General features: G+C 43.4%; 1 protein-coding gene across 1 annotated transcript; it reads left to right on the top strand.

Moving 5' to 3' along the window:
- The first annotated feature begins 471 nt into the window (after positions 1-471).
- sft2d2a (SFT2 domain containing 2a) lies at positions 472-16,722 on the top strand. Its single transcript, XM_007895716.2, has 8 exons — positions 472-590; positions 4,829-4,915; positions 8,031-8,116; positions 11,576-11,657; positions 11,899-11,934; positions 12,033-12,091; positions 13,050-13,079; positions 14,017-16,722. Exons 1-8 carry the CDS (start codon positions 516-518, stop codon positions 14,054-14,056), a joined length of 495 nt encoding a protein of 164 aa, XP_007893907.1. The 5' UTR covers positions 472-515; the 3' UTR covers positions 14,057-16,722.
- Positions 16,723-17,734: the final 1,012 nt, after the last annotated feature.

Raw genomic sequence — 17,734 nt, 5'->3', positions numbered from 1 at the left:
GCTGTATTGCCCTGTGTTGCCCAGCACTGTATTGCCCTGTGTTGCCCAGCGCTGTATTGCCCTGTGTTGCCCAGCACTGTATTGCCCTGTGTTGCCCCGCGCTGTGTTGCCCAGCGCTGTGTTGCCCTGTGTTGCCCAGCGCTGTGTTGCCCTGTGTTGCCCAGCGCTGTATTGCCCTGTGTTGCCCAGTGCTGTATTGCCCTGTGTTGCTCAGCCCTGTGTTGCCCAGTGCTGTATTGCCCTGTGTTGCTCAGCGCTGTGTTGCCCTGGGTTGCTCTCTCCTGTCCTGCGCTGCCCTATCCCTTGGCTGTGTGTGTGTGTGTGGCTGTGTGTGTGTGTGTGTGTGTGGGTGGTGGTGGTGGTGGGGTGATGGAGGCGTACATGCAGAGTGTCGCCTCCAGAGGCGCTGTCTGTGGCGCCGCCGGCTGGAGGCGGTGGCGCATGCGCGGACCTGCCCCGTACGTCAGGGGGCGGGGCTGAGCGGCGGCGAGGAGGGGAGTGACGTCACTGGCGCCATGGACAAGCTGAAGAAAGTTCTGAGCGGAGAGGACTCGGCGGCGGCCAACGACGACACGGGCGGCCTGTCCGAGGTCAGACACCGCCGGGCAGACCAGGCTGGGCCTGTGGGAGACTCCCAGCCCCACCATCGGTGGTCGGGCCTTCAGCCTCCCTACCCCCCCCCCACCCCCACTCCAACCCCCCACACACCCCCATCCCTACCCCGCACACACCCTCCCCTCACCCCGCACACACCCCCCCCCCCCCCCCACACACCCCCATCCCTACCCCGCACACACCCCCCCCCACCCCCCACACACCCCCATCTCTACCCTCCCCCAACCCCCCACACCCCCCATCCCTACCCCCCCAACCCCCCCACACACCCCCATCTCTACCCTCCCCCACCCCCAACCTCCCTACCCCCCCCACCCCCACTCCAACCCCCCACACACCCCCATCTCTACCCCGCACACACCCCCCCCCCCCAACCCAACCCCCCACACACACACACACCCCCCACCCCGCACACACCCCCCCCACCCCCCCCCCATCCCTACCCCGCACACCCCACCCCCCACACACCCCCATCCCTACCCCGCACACACCCCCCCCCCACCCCCCACACACCCCCATCCCTACCCCGCACACACCCCCCCCCCCCCCCCACACACCCCCATCTCTACTCCGCACACACCCCCCCCCCACCCCCCACACACCCCCATCTCTACCCTCTCCCACCCCCAACCTCCCCACCTTACCCCCTACCCCCCACCCCCACCACACCCCCCATCCCAACCCCCCTACCCCCCCTACCCCCCCCACCCCGCCCCACACACCCCCACCCCAACCCCCCTAGCCCCCCCACCCCAACCCCCCTACCTCCCCCACCCCACACACCCCCACCCCAACCCTACCCCCCCACCCCGCCCCACACCCCCCATCCCTACCCCCCCACCCCGCCCCACCCCCCCCATCCCTACCCCCCACACACCCCCATCCCTACCCCGCACACACCCCCCCCCACCCCCCACACACCCCCATCTCTACCCTCCCCCACCCCCAACCTCCCCACCTAACCCCCCTATCCCCCCACCACACCCCCCCATCCCTACCCCCCACACACCCCCATCTCTACCCTCCCCCACCCCCAACCTCCCCACCTAACCCCCCTATCCCCCCACCCCCACCACACCCCCCCATCCCTACCCTCCATCTCTACCCTCCCCACCACCAACCTCCCCAACTAAGCCCCCCACCCCCCCCCACACACCCCTATCCCTACCCCCCCCATCCCTACCCTCCCCCACCCCCAAGCGCCCCACCTAACCCCCCTACCCCCCCCAACCACTGGATCTACCATCAACCACTATTATTATTTTTTTTGCATTTACAACAACAACAACAACGACGACTTGCATTTATATATCGCGCCCCCCACCCTTCACACAGGGTAACGCCCCGGCGGGGCACGGATGGTCAAGAGGGATCTCTTCCAGCGGGCAAGCCGGACGAGGAGGAGGAAGAGGACGGGATAGAGGAAAGGTCGTCCCGGAGATTTGGTGGGTGGGGCGGGAAGGGGAGAGTGGGCTGAAAGTGCATCCTGTCGATGGTGGGGCAGAAGGCAACCGGGTTGGGGTTTGGGGAAGCGGGTTGGAGGGGTAGAGGGACGTGCCAGGGCACGGAGGGATTTTAAAACGTGCCTGAGGATCCTGAAATCGATCTGTTCGGCCATAAGGAGCCGGGGTGGAGCCTGGCTTAGAGCCGTTGTGATGTGGGTACGGAGTTTAGTCCGGGTGAGTATGCGGGCGGCGAAGGTTTGGATCAGCTGGATCTTGTGGAGGTGGGCAGTGTTGTGGAGGTGGGCAGTGTTGTGGAGGTGGGCAGTGTGGCCGAGGTGGGCAGTGTGGCCGAGGTGGGCAGTGTGGCCGAGGTGGAGGAAAGCGGTCCTGGTCAGGGTCCACACGGGGCGAAGGAAGGACACTTGTGGGTCGAGCCTGATGGCTAAGCTGCGCACCGGGTTGGTCTGAGGGATAGGCCAGTGAGGTTGAGAAGGTGAAAGGCGCTTTATAAATGGAATCTTGTTGTTGTTGTTGTTGTTGTCAGGACAAAGTGACGAGGTAGAGGTGAAGTGAAGAGAGAAGGGGTGAATTTCATTAAATTCAGTGCACGCAGCACTGGTTGGATTGGACTACCTCAGTCCTGCACTTGGATTATTATTTATTTGGAAACTTTGTGAAACCATTATGACTCAACTTCTTCCTGTACAGCATTGCAGCTGGACGAAAAGAATAACTTCTCGAATGCCTTGTGGGACTGTCGGTCGGTGTACATAGCTTCGTTCTGTATTCATGGCTATATTCTGGCGTGCAAAGTCGTCGTTTTATCTGTGACCAGCAAATGCTTCATAAATTACACCACCAAAGGGAGAAATCTCAAGTCAGGTATTCCCATAGACCCTTTGAGGTTGAAAGGGTTGATTTCTGGGGCATCAATTCCCAGTTGGATATCTTCAATTACACAACACGTTAGCAAGGCTACAGAGGGGAATTCAAATCTGCTGTTGTGAAGCCACTACTCCCATGACATTGTTTTTGCCAGTGGAAGGAAGAGTTCGCTCATTATTCCTCTGTTGACTTTGCTTTGTACTCCGCCACTGTCGAGTGCTCTGGGGACGCTGCACTGCGTTGAGGGGCGTCATATAAATGCAAGTTGTTGTTGTTGTTGGTTTGGAGGGTGTTGGACCAAATCAAGAGGGCTTGCATTCAAAGTGAAGGCCATTATTTTTGCACCTTATGAAACTTCGATGCATAATTTTTTTAAAAAAAGCTCAATGGACCACTCTGTAGTAAGCTGAATTTGAGCTTTTTTCCCTCTTTTTAGTTTTGGATGCATTGGTATGTTTTGCTTGGTTCAAATGGTAATCTGCCTCTCAACGTGCTTCCCCTGTTACTGAAAATGAGACGTAAAACCTTTTGGCAGGAAGGACCTTTTTTNAAAAGAAAAAAGCTGTTGTGTTTTTAACGTTTATATTTTCTGATTAAAATGATGGAGAAGTTGTTTAGTGTTTCTTCTTTTTTTTCAAAACAAAGTAGCAGTAAAGACCCAACTAATCTGTTTGTTGAAAATCCTGACAATGTTTTGTGACCCTTCTGGCGAGCTGCGTGTTTGCTTAACGTGTTATGAATACCAGATGATTGTTTACTGAGATGCCTTCAGATATGGACTAGTGAATTGCCGGCTGTTTGGAAAACATCTCCTCCAAAGATAAATAAGTTCAGGTGTTGGTTGTGTTATGTTACTTTACCTTACCTTACTTAGTTGCTTATAAATGAAATAACTAGAATTTGTATTAAGGGTATTATAAGAACAGTTTGTTGGTAATACTTTTTAAAAAATATATATATTTTCTTTAGTTTTGCCGGAATAATTTGGCTCTAAATTGAATTTTGCAGTTTGTAACTACACAAAGCATTCTGAAGGGTTCAGCAACTTCAGCTCATTAGCCATTTTGGATAAACTACTTATGACTGTACCATAGAGTACTATCTGCATACAACCTCCGTAATCAAGTTACTGCTAAAGTAGATTATGTCTCTCTTTGGTGGTTCAATTTACTTACCCCCCCCCCCCTCCCCCCCCCCACTCCACCGCCTGCTGCCTCCGCTCAGCCGGCTCCGGGCTCCTGTTTGTCCCTCGCCCCCTCCGCTCTACCATCGACGGCTGTGTTTTCAGCCACTACACCCTGAGTTCTGGAGCTCTCTCAATCCCTCTGCCTTGCCCCCTCCCTCCCCACTTCCAAATCCCACCTAACGTTCTTCCTTTTTGATCGTGCTGACTGTCACCTCCCCCCTCCCTCTCCCCCTGGCTCGAGGTCAGACTCCACCACTGGCTTCACCCCCGACCCCGGCTCGGGTCTGAAATGCTGTACCACTGTCCAGCGCCTTGGGACGTCCTCCCCACGTGAAAGGCGCTGTACAAATGTAATCGTGTTGTTGTTGTTGTTGTCGAGCATTTCGGGACGCTACCCCGCGCGAAGGGCGCTATATAAATGCAAGTTGTTGTTCGTGTTGGTGTTCACGTTCCCTTACACCGCATTGTGGCAAATAGTGTCCACAGTCAAATACTTTGTAGATTTTTTACAAAATGTTATATTGTATCGGTGCATATTGATGAATGAAAGCATGCTAAACCATTTCAGATTTACCTTGTTGCCACGCAGGCTGCCTTGCTGCTACAAAGTATAAAAACGGTATCCAGTTATAACAGTGACTTCAACATAAAACTACTTCAGAGCAGTTATCACCAAGTGCTTCTTTTTGTCCCGCAGGCATTTGACGCAACCTCTTTAGGATGGGGAACCAGATTGAAAGGTTTTCTTGCCTGCTTTGTGGCAGGCATCATTTGCTCCATACTGGTAAGTTGATTTGGCAAATACGTATATTGTGCGTTGCTCCCAAGTAAATTTAATAAATTAATAGAAGGTTACGCTTGAAGGCTTAGTTGAGGAAGGGCAGATGGAGGCTCATGTGGAGCATAAACACCGGCATAGACCAGTTGGGCCGAATGACTTGTTTCTGTGCTGTATATTCTAATGTGTTCTAATATGACTTCCCTCAATGGATCCACAATCTGAAGTTTCCTGAATTTCACGGTGCAGTCTGGCAAATTTCCCTCCAGAAGAGATTCTAATTTGTAATGTTTCATATCAGATTTATTAAGGGTGCGCCTCCGAGGAATTAAATCTCTGTTTTGTTTCTCATGATGGTGAAGGGCTAATTAATTTAACACTTTTTAGAGAATAAAGATTGTGAGGGAAATCTGTCTGATATTAAATTAGTGTCAATTAATTTCATGTAATCACTAATGACATTCTGAACATCTGTGATCAGGGCTCCCTTTGCCTCCTTGTCCTCCTAGACTTCTCTGCCGCTTTCGACAACGTCGACCACTCCATCCTCATACACCTCCTCTCCTCTTTACTTAATCTTCATGGACCTGCCCTTGCTGGATCAAATCCTATCACTCTCACTGTCTCCACTGTGTTACCTCTAACGGTTTCTCCTCCAGTCCCCGCACGTCACGTCTGGTATCCCCCAGGGCTCTGTCCTTGGCCCTCTCCTCTTTAATATCTACCTGCTCCCCATTGGTGACATCAGCCACAGACATGCAGTCAACTTCCATATGTATGCGGATGACACCCAACTCTATCTTTCTGCCTCCACCCTCAACTCCACTTCAGCGCCTTGGGACGTCCTCCCGACGTGAAAGGCGCTCTATAAATGGAATCTTGTTGTTGTTGTTGTTGCTGTCCTGACAGACTGTCTGTCGGACATCAAGTCCTGGAAGAGGGCAAATTTCCTACATTTGAATGTGAACAAGACTGAAGCCCTCCTGATTGGCTCTCACCAGCGCCTCAGCATCTCAGGCTCTGGCAGCATCAACCTCCATGGTTGCACACTACAACTCACCGCCAGTCAGGAACCTTGGTGTCTTGTTCGACCCTCAACTGTGATTTATTCCCCACATCCAAGCCATGACCCGCTCTGCCTTCCCTCACCTCCGTAACATCACCCGAATCAGCCACTACCTCACCCCTCAGACCACTGAAACTCTTGTTCATGCCTTCATCACCTCCAGGCTCGACTATGCAAACGCCCTGCTTGTCTGCCTTCCCAACTCCTCCCTCTACATCCAGAACTCTGCAGCCCGTTTCCTCTCCCGCACTAAACTCCGCGATCCCATCTCCCCCATTCTCTCCCGACTCCATTGGCTCCCTATCCTTCAGAGGATCCAGTTCAAGATCCTGGTCCTCACTTACAAAGCCCTCCATGGCCTCACCCCACCCTATCTCTGCGACCTCCTAACCCTCTACCACCCACCTGCTCCCTCCACTCAGCCGGCTCTGGCCTGCTTCATGTCCCCCAACCCACCCGTCCCACCATTGGCGGGAGAGCCTTCAGCCACTCTGCCCCCAACCTCTGGAATTCCATCCCCCAATCACTCCGCCTCGTCCCCTCCTTGGCCTCCTTCAAGTCCCGCCTCGAAACCCTCCTCTTCGACCATGCCATTGGTCATCCTCTTCCCCTCCTCTCCCTTCTCCCTCCCTGACCTCAGCTCAGGTCTGAAATGCTGTACACTATCCAGCGCCTTGGGACGTCCTCCCAACGTGAAAGGCGCTATATGCAAATGTAATATTGTTGTTGTTGCAGTGCTTTTTATTGGCAGATATGAAAACTGAAATTGTGCATTAATACATTTTTCTTTGCTTGAATACCGGGTGTAACTTGGGAGGCAAGATGAAGTGCGATAATTTTTTACAAAACCGTGCTCTTGGTGATTACAATACTTTGTAGGAAAATAATGAAAGGGGATTATTTTGAAAATAAGGTCATACAACAATAGTAATATTACATGAGCCGTGAAAAATACTGGTTTATACAGTAGGCATTGTACATTAAGATCTACATCTCCCTCTTAAATTACTGCCATCAATTTTGTTGAGTTTTACATTCTGGACCTTGTTCTAAAATGTAGAGAATGTACAAGGCACTTGGGTACTTTTTTTAAAAATCAAGTGATGTTCTTGAAATGACCTACTGAACAATTAAAACCCATTTAGGATTTGTTACCTCCTCAGATTGAGCAAAATTAAGCTAATATAGTTGTAGATTTAATACTCAATTCCATTCTGTGTTATAATCCCCGAATCTTGTAGCCAGATATATTTACACACAAAATCACAACAAAGATCTGGATGAAGAAGTAGTACGTGGAGTCCTGTAGCTCAGTGGTTAGAGCACTCGCTTTGCAAATGGGAGACCTGAGTTCAATTCCAGGCAGGGCAAAACCTTGGGCAAGTTTCCTTACTCCACACGCCTAATAATAATCCCTCCAAAAACAATAATAAATTGGTCATTTTCAATCTACGACTGTTTGTGGGACATTGCTGTGCGCAATTGGCTGCCGCGTTCGCCCACAAATATACAGTCAATTCACTTCACAGTGTGTTCTGTGAAGCGCTTTGGGACGTCCTCCCGACGTGAAAAGCGCTATATCAAATGCAAGGATTATTATTTAAGAAGTCTCTTCGGCACATTTGTTCTCATCCTTCCTATAAGAGTGAAACGTTGGGCATGTTTCCTTACTTCACATGCTTCTGTGTACCTAGCAGTAAATAGGAACCCGGTTGTTAGTCGATTGGCGGATTACTTTTCTGGGGGTAATGATCCCTTAAAAAATTAAAAATGAATAGTTTGGTCATTCAGTCCATGACTGCTTGTGGCGCAATTGGCTACCACATTTCACCCACAAAATGTATAGTCTATACTGTGAAGCATTTGAGACGTCTAGAAGAAACGATAAGGCGCTGTATCAAAATGCAAAGATTATTATGAATACCCAACCTGCTCCCTGGCATTATAACAATAAGATGTTTTTTTTAAATCAATCCAGTGTCGACCTCAAACAAAAGTTTCTTGGAGACCAGCTTTTAAGAACGTGCCCTTTACAAATGGTTCTCTTTTTCTCAGGGTGTCTGCTTTCTCTGGATTCCGAAGAAAGGATTGGTGCTCTTTGCAGTGTTTTACTCCATTGGGAACATCTCAACTCTTGCTAGGTGAGCAAATATTGGACTGTCAGTAAACGGGTTAATGTTCAACCACAGAAAATTCAGAACGCCCTTTCTTTGCCATCTGTTGCTTTCATGCAATGAAGTTCCACGTAAATGTTGTACTTATCAACCTGGCCGTTCCCTCTGCTCAGCAGACCGCGGCCTGCTCCGTGTCCCCTGCCCGGCCCACCATCGGCGGTCGGACATTCAGGTCTCTCCAACCCCACCTTTTGGTACTCCACACCCCATTCCCTTTGCCTCGCTCCCTCACTTGCCTCCTTCAAAGACCCTTCTCTTCGACCTCATGTTTGGCCACCCTCCGCCCCTCCCTGATTCTAATCCCCCTGCTCGGGTGCAAATCCCTGACTGTCCAGCGCCTTGGGACATTCTCCCCACATGAAAGGAGCTACACAAGTGTGATGTTGTGGTTTTGTATTGTGTTGTACTTTTACAATTGTACATAGTATAGGTTTTCTATTGATGTTTCACCACCATTTTTTGGGGGTTGGTTGTGTGGGGGGAGGTGGGGGCGAGGTGGGTTCCAACGACTTTCATTTGGAAGTTATTTTAAAATTGAAGCCAGTTTTAAAAGAATTGGGAGATAAATATTTCCTGTTTGTTTTTTGGATGAATGTTGTGCTTGAGAATGGAATGTTTCCCCTCTTTTATTACCCAATGTCAACATTGAGCATTGCCAGGTCAGGTCCTTAACCAAAAACTATACCAGCCAACCATATGATATTTGGGAAGGATTAATAAGTTGTTGAATTGTGGGCATTTTGTCATGGCAATGATTAGGTTGATGGGCCTGTCTTGTCTGGTTGCTGGCAGTTAGTGTATTTCAGTGGTGTTATCTCCAACTGGAACAACTTGTTCACCTGCAAACAATGTCCTGAGGGTATTGAGTGATCTGAACTATATTATATTTTTGTGATCTGGTTCAACAAGTTCTAGTTATATTCAAATGGATGATGGTATTGCTGGGTTAGTACTGAGGCAATGGTTCATCTCAATCGTGATGGTGACTTGTAGTTATTAGTTACATAGTTGGCTGTTGTGGTAATTTGGCATGGAAAAGATGAAACAGAACCAAGTCCCTGTATCTTGATGGCTGACTTAAACTCCCGCCACCCCCCCCCCCCCCCCCCCCCTCTCTGGGCGTTTTTGTTTTGCACTTATCCTAACCATGTGAATGTTAATTTCCTAAGGTTATCAAAAGAGCAGTTGTGTTCTTAGTCTGAAGAGCAAAACTCCCAATACAGCTGCAGAATTAGTCAAAGCTGTAAGGGACATCTCGGGTTATTATCAATGGTTCTCAACAGCACACCCTGCCTGTAAAATTCCAGGGCGGAGTGTGATTTAATCAGGAGATGTTTGTAGAGAATGGAATTTAATGACTCCACATGTCTGAAATCCCTTTTACTTGCCAAATGCAAAATACCTTCCCGGTTTAAAAGATTATTTATGAAATATTGCATTGACTGGTCTGAATTTAAAAAAATGTCCATAAGATCCTGTTTAGAAGCTGTATTTCTGTAAATAGATTAAAATACAGTATGTTTTATGAAGAAGTGGTAAACCCAATCAACCAGAGTTCAAAAGGAATGAATTCCCATAATCTTGGTTTCAGCTTTGATTTGAGGGTGGTATTTAAGAACTGAAAGAATCGCAAGATGTGATTTATTTTACTCTCTCCCCTAACTCCAGGAATCAGTGCTTGTTTTCAAATCACCTTTATGTTGTTTGTATTTGAATTTTTAAAAATGTAATGTGCTCTTCTGTGTTTTTTTAATTTGTTTTTTGTACAGCATGGTATCTTCTGTCAAGGGGTCATTAGGGATTCAGGTTAAGTCATTCGGCCTATTTGATCTTGTCCTTCCATAATACCAACACTGCAGTCTTACGATCATTGTACTGCATCATGTTGTTTCTTAAGAATCCAATCTCATAGCCGCAATTTTCCTTGCTGGTGACCTGTTCTACCTTTTGATTATTCTCTGTGTAAGAAAATGCTTCCTGGTACCTGTTGTAAAATTGCCCTTCACACTGCCATTTTCAGAAAGAATCTCAAGCTGAAGACCCCTAGTAGTCATTCCTCATAATTTATCCCTTTTGAACATATTGTTTCCATTATTAATGTGACCAATCATTTAGATAGTGATTGTAAGCTTTTCCTTCAATTCTACGTGCTGAAACATATCAGATATTCAGACCAGGAAGGGAGAGGTAATAATAATAATAATAATCCTTGCATTTGATACAGCGCCTCATCACATCTTCGAGATGTCTCGAAGCACTTCACAGAATATGCTGTAAAGTGAATTAACTGTATATTTTGTGGACGAAACACGGCAGCCAATTGTGCACAGCCTTGTCTCACAAACAGTCGTGGATTGAGTGACCAAATCACTATTATTATTTTCTTTTGAAGGAATTATTACCCCTGGAAGAGCAATCTGCCAAGTAATTGACAACCGGGTTCCTACATACTGCGAGGTAAACAGGAGCACGTTGAGTAAGGAAGCTTGCCCAACGTTTTGCCCTGCCCGGGAATCGAACCCAGCTCCTCTCGTTTGTGAGGCGAGCGCTCTTACAACTGAGCTACAGGACTCCGAAATGGCCTCAAATCAGACCTTGCATGATTTGCAGTCTGCCTAGTGGAAAACGGCCTGTTTACCCTTGAATTGTATGGCAGTGCACACTTATCCTACAGCTTGCAATGTCATCAAAAAGCAAATGGATGATGAACACTGAATTTAATTTTGGGAATCTTTCTTAAAATGGCAGTGTGAAGTGTTGGGTGTCTTGAGCTTGATAATTTGAGCCAAGCCTTTAGGGTCATTGGTGAATCGAATTGGTACGAATAGAATATATTGACTCTTTGACCAGTTAGTGTCACCAGATAGTCACAACTCGTACAGCTACCTCTACTCTGTCCATAACAATGCCTCATGTTCCCAATCTCTGCACTTTTTCTTGCAGGAGCGTTTTATTTTTCACATCAATTAACTTGAGACATTTGGGTAAGCGTGTTAGTTCTTCAATGGCATCAATGCTCACCTTTTCTTGTTCAAATCTATGAGAGGATAATGATGGTAACTGAGCTTTGAATAAGGTTCTGATGCAAATTTACAAATATGCTGGAAGTGTAGCCATTTGTTGCGGTTCGTCTTGTACACCATAACTGAGGAAACAAAGTGATAGTATGTTCCTTTCACAGTTTGTACATGAGACCTGTTTGGGTTATAGGTGGTTTATAAGGTCTACTTTAAGCACATTTCTATCTATAACTCAGAAAGAAGTGACCAGGTCTGACATAAGTTGCTTTCTTTAACTTTGAAGTGTAGTTTTTAAGAAATTTGAAATTACTCCAAAATATGTTTTTTTTTCCCCTTCTTCCATGAAAGTAACCTAATTATGAATTTTGTTTGCCCATGTTTGAGGCTAATTTCTTCTTTCCCGCAGTACTGTTTTTCTGATGGGACCTGTCAAACAGTGTAAAAGAATGTTTGACCCAACTCGGTTGATAGCTACCATAGTGATGCTGGTGAGTTAATTATATATTTTTAAAAAAATGTATTTAAAATTTGCAGAAACTGTTCAAATTTACACTTAAACAATTGCACTTTACATTGTTAGAAACTGCAGCTTGGACGATTTACAAAGACTTAAAATTTGGTTAATTGTACTGTGAAAAATCTAGTTAACGTGAAATGCGTCTGTAAAAACGTGATAGGTTTTATGTTTGCTGTTGAATTGTGAAATCTTATACATTTTTCATTCTGCAGATTTGCCTTGCATGTACACTGTGTTCTGCCTTTTGGGTATGTTTCTTTTATCTTTTCAATACAATGAAAGTATTTCAATGAGTAGAGAAGAGTAGAGTAGTGCTTGCTGAGTAATCCGTTTTTCTGTCTTGTAGTGGAAGAAGGCTGCACTTGCTTTGATATTTTGCTTGTTGCAGTTCCTTGCAATGACCTGGTAAGTAAATGCTTATACAGATTTGTTTCAGGTCAGAGAGCCATTCAGCACATCAAGTGCAATGTATGTTTTGTTCTTTGTGCCATTTTTGACCGTAAATAGATAACCATACAGTTTTACGCTTTCCAGTGAGTCATGCTCTGTTGCTTCTGGGGATTACATGTACTATGAGTCTTAGAACGGGAACCTGCATTTGAACTTCTCTTCAATTGCAATTCTTAAAACTAGAAAATATTAAGTGAGATTGAGTGTTCCACGATAAACTTGGAACAACTGAACATTAGTTTGATTCCTTCTCAGTGTCTCACCACAATCACTACCGAGCTGCTGAGTAGTCTTGGCGATGTTGCTGTGATGATTCACCTAAGCATCGGCAGTCAACTCCCATAGGTGACCGGAAAAAAAAAATCCAGTAATCCATGAATGTACTTCCTAGGTGCAAAACCAGCAAAGAAATAGCAGAGGCCTGGGAGCAAATTGTGACTGCTTTATTTGCAATCTTCCCTTTAGTTTGAGGGATCATGGTGCTGCACCTTTTCCAACGTTGGCATCCATTATTTGTTCCCATTATTTGTGTTGAGCAGGTGAAATACGATATCGGAATATAGCTCATTAAGTTCTGTCTATTCTGCCCAACAGTGTGCCTCAAAGTCATTGCAAATACTTGCTATACTTTGTTTATCTTCCAGATGTTCTTAGTGAGGTGCAATTTGTGCAATTTATATGGAGTTTCATGCTCTGGCACCTGAATGAAATTGATGCTGCTTCAAACTAATTTCATTTCTGGCCCTTGTATCCGGCAGAGAGAAATTTTTTGTCCCTGAGCTGGTTTAAAGTCTTGACCGATTTCTATCAACCAGTCCCATCAATGAAAGAGGCATCCTTGTGATGTGAATCGACTTAAATATGAAAAATATTCACTATACTGTATTATAATCAGTGTTTTTTTCTCTATCAGGTACAGTATTTCATACATTCCATTTGCAAGGTAAGTTGGGCAATTTTTTCCCCCTCTTCACTTCACTTCCAATCACTTGCACCTGTATTCCAAGATTGTTCTCTGTTTTCAGTATCAAGCTAGCAAAGCAAAGAACTGAAGCATACTGACAAAGCCCTCCCCTTTAAGATTAATTTACAAATATTTAACTTAATTTAACTCCCTACTTGATTGTGACATTCTTTTGAATATATCTGGTTAACACTGACCTGAACATCGGTCTGTTTACGTTATCACAGGTGTGAATGTTGACATCTGATCTTGAAACTAAACCACCTAATTCGTACAAAATAGATTCTGTGTTATTATTTACATTATTTCAAAGATCTTGCCATTGAACATATTGAAAAAGTTGGTATTGTGAAGCATTGCAATAAGATTTTTTTTAAAAAATAATTGGTGTAACTTGTGCAATGGTAACTGGATCAGACTGATTTTCGAAAGGTAACTTTGTATGAAACAGTTAACTGCTGATATTCAAAGTTCTATATAATCATAATCGTGTATCCAAAGATGGATGTTCTTTATGCACACAAACACACCGCCTTTGGGTGCCCAGCAGCTGTGTAAAAGCACTTTTAAACGTCCTCCTGACGTGAAAGGCACTATTTAAATGATATTGCAAAATTGCATTCTATAAAGACTTCACGTGCTGCATTGCTGTCATCCAGACAGGAAAGTTGCATGTTGGAATCTCTTTGCTGAGTTAGCTGGTCTCAGCCACAGGGGAACGATTAGCCTTAATGCTCTTGATAAGAGAAGGAAATATTAGCCAGATATCCTACTCATGGTAATCCAGAGATTCTCAGATAGAGGGTGTATGGGTGTTGCTTTAATTTGGGTAACATTGTAAATATTCATTCTTCTCAGTAATTCAAAATTATTTTGTACTAAAAGATATTAACATTTGAATGCATTTCCAATACAGAGATGCAGTGAAGAAGTGCTTTACAACATGCCTCGATTGAAGATGGAGTTTGAAATTGGTGAAGATAAGAGTTTGGAGTTGCAGAATGGGGTTTCTGGGCTACACCTTTTTGCACCAGCTTATACAAAATTACAAGTTTAGTAATTATTATAAAGTGTGCCTTTATAATGCGTTATCACCATTAATCTTGCATACATTCGGTGAAGCGTGATATTGTTATCAATAATACAAGTGCTGGAAATGGTCCTAAACCGTGAAGCCTTTCTAATTTTCTCTATCTAAGGTTAACATTGAGAATGGTGAACAAAATGTTAATCTGCAGGGACATGATCAATACAGATTAATAGCTTAATGACTGATCTGTTTAGTTTGTACTTTAAAAAAAGTCAAAGTCATTCCCCAGTGAAATTCGTCAGTCATTGCAAGTCTGTAAGAAATGACCGTATCCAGTGCTGAAATCTCAGAAGAGACTGAAAACATATTTGGTTTCAGCCTCTTGTAATGAGACATTATCTTAAATATTGACCAAAGGGATTATTGGGTTCACATACTGTAGACTTAATTCTACATGCCTTAACATTTTATTTTTCCACAAATAATTGCTATGGAAATTAATCGTGGGAAGTGTACCTGTTTACCTACATTAATAATGAAGAAATGAAAGTGCCTGAAGATGTCGCTATTTGGACCAGTGATGCAGTCTTTTTGTTATGTAGTTTAAGCACATTGTTGAAGGAGAAAGAATATACTTAAGAGATTCCATTTATTTTCTAATAAAATGTGCAATTTAACCACTGAATATTGGACACCAAGAAACAATTGGCTGTAAAAAATCAGAAATCATTCTCGTGCCTTATATTTTTCGGGGGGGGGGTGGGAGAGAAAAAGGTGCATCTTCAGATAAATTTGCAGTGCCTTACAATCAGATTTTTTTCCCCTGAGCCGAGCTACTATAAGAATGGTGAAATCTGTTGCACAAGTTCTTTAACATGCTTATTTTTCTATACGGATTGTACAACCTGATGTTGCAATTTATGTGCTGCGCTGAGCAATGTTTTGCCAAGTGGCATAAAAGAAGCAGTGCAATTGTGTAATATGCTTTTCTAAACTTACCAAATATTTTGTTTCATTATAACAAGTTATAGTTATTTTGATGCATACAATGCTTAACCTTTTTAAAAGGGATTTTCACATACTCCTTCTCCACCTAACCCCAGTTAACAGCCAGTATAATTGTATATTGGCATTGAGACGTAAAAACAGTTTGTTTTGATGATGGCCTTGTGATCAATATAGATGGAATGCAGCCAAAAAAATCCCATTTTATAGTGGAGGAAAATGATGGATGTAAACTTGCATTTGCTGTTGATGCCAATTGCAAGTATTCTGAAGCACTTGGCATTTTAAAATTATGTAAATTTTACAAAACTGCAGCTCTGAAGATTGCTACACCTTTCAATCTGCGGGTAAAATGGAATTCTTATTGTATAAACCGCTTAGAAACTTGGACAAAGTGATTCCCACATCTGAAGAGGATGAGCTAGGTCAATGAGAAATGCACCTGGATTAACAAAACCTGCTGACCTCTATACTTGTTTTTTGTTCTAAAATTTTGGTTTTGGTTTGTTGCATCCATCTTGTATTTTGATTTGAAATGAATGCATTATAAGGGGTTTTAAAAAAAAACTAAGTAGAGAATTTGACATAAAAATGTATTGCTTACTGAAGTAAAAGCCGCAATTAAATTTGTGAAACAGGTAAATTGAATGTGACTTGTTTCAGAGTAAACAGTAATTTGGTTATTCATTGAAATACTAAAGAGCTGTAGGGAATTTCTTAGTTAGTGTAAGATGTCTTTAGGCAACGGGTTTTCAGTTCTTATCAATAGTTTATTACCTACTAATTTTATCAGGAATCAGAATCCTCATTGTGTATCTGACATGCAGCTTTCAGCTTTAATATCCTGTCAGTTTAGAAAGTATAATATTTCCAAGATTGTTCTACTAGATTCCTTTGGAGCCTATAGCAGAAATCATTATATGGTTGATATGATTTAAGTGCACCTATAACTGAATTGAAACATTACAGAACAAGTCCTTTAGATTGATTGTATATTGGATTTTGATGTGTACTTTTGTGAGTTGCCTTGATTTTATTTGAATTTCAATTTTGTAGTTCTCTTTACCAGTAATAACTTGGTAACCACTGCAACACTAGTAATATTTAATGTCTCAACTTTCACTTTAGCTTGGTTACTTTAAAAAGATGCCTTCACAATAAATTACATTAAATATCAGTGGGGAAGACCAAGTGATGCATATTTAAAGTTCTTCTGAAATACCTTCATGTTTAGCTTTGTGATTTTTAAGGTCAAATTAGAGATGTGGGAGCTTCATTAAAGTGGTCAATTTTGGATGCTGCTGTAATTAACTTTCGTGTATTTTTCCTTGGGTGAGAGGAAAGTGTTTGTGTTTGCTTCAATCGGGCTCCAATATTCTCCTCCACAGCAAGAATTAATGGCTAATGATTCATTGTGTGAAACCGATATCGAAGCTTCAAAGTATATGTCTTAAAAGGCTACATCCTGCCTAGAGGCAGTCTTTTTGTTTAGTGAAGAATTAGGAGTTCAATTTTTTTTTCTGGAGAATGTTCAAATTGCCTGAAATATGATTTTGATATGCAAAAATGCTGCTACTGTATTTTTTTTAAAAAAGATGAAGGATGAAGATCCTAAAAATATTTGATTTGCTTTTTTTTGGTTCACATCACAATGTTTCTCTATTTTAAATCTTATTCCCCACCTTTTTTTTAAATTTCTACACTTTGGAATGAGTCTTGAGCATAATCATTTCAATAATGCAGTTTAATTATGATTACCTCAAAATAGTAATTGATGCAGAATTTGAACAATGTACTTTTTGATTTTGCAAAGTTTTTCAATGTCAGCTAAGATCAAGCAGGAGGAAGAGAAGGATGCTGCCTCAATTTTCAAAAAAAAATGCATTTCTCTTTTGTATCAGCCAGTTTGTACACTGGTGCTTGTATCAGTGTAGCTCAGTTAACTATTTTCAAGTTGTAACTTTAAACATAACTGGTCTTTTTGTGCACTAATTCTACATTTTCTACATTTAATTTGTTGAATATGTTATTTTAATAGGAAGATATATTTAGGAGTAGCTGATAAAGGCTGTACTTTATAGATGAAGTGTCAATTCTTGTGCTGCACATATTGGAATATAATGTGTAGTTTTGCCTTATCGTACCATTGTGTGGCAGTGCAGTTCACCATGGTGTATCATGCATACAGAGCCAGTACTACGTGGTTTAATTTTAACTACTGTATGTGGTTTGTAATGATTATAAAACTTGTAAACCATGGTGCCTGATGTTAACTTCAAGTCTTGTGTGAGATTGAATTATGCTGCTTTGCAACTGACACATTTAAGTAGTGTTTCTGGCTTTGTTATGGTATTTGTTTAGAAAACACTTTCTTTGGAGTGAAATAAAACATCTTACAGTACATTTCCAATAGCTGATTTTTTTTATTATTTCTTATGTCATTTCAAGAGAGCAAAGAAATCGTTCCATTATTGATTTCTCAAAGCAAACATTGTTTTCAGTAAAAAAAAAACACATCCTGAATGTCTTTCCTGGAACGGATTTGGATCTACGGTAAGGTTTTTCACCAGGTTTTTCACATCCTCTGATGGCTTTGCTC

The sequence above is a fragment of the Callorhinchus milii genome, unplaced genomic scaffold, assembly GCF_018977255.1.
Source record: "Callorhinchus milii isolate IMCB2004 unplaced genomic scaffold, IMCB_Cmil_1.0 Scaffold4, whole genome shotgun sequence".
Lineage (NCBI taxonomy): Eukaryota > Metazoa > Chordata > Chondrichthyes > Chimaeriformes > Callorhinchidae > Callorhinchus > Callorhinchus milii.
This window is presented reverse-complemented; position numbering and strand designations above follow the sequence as displayed.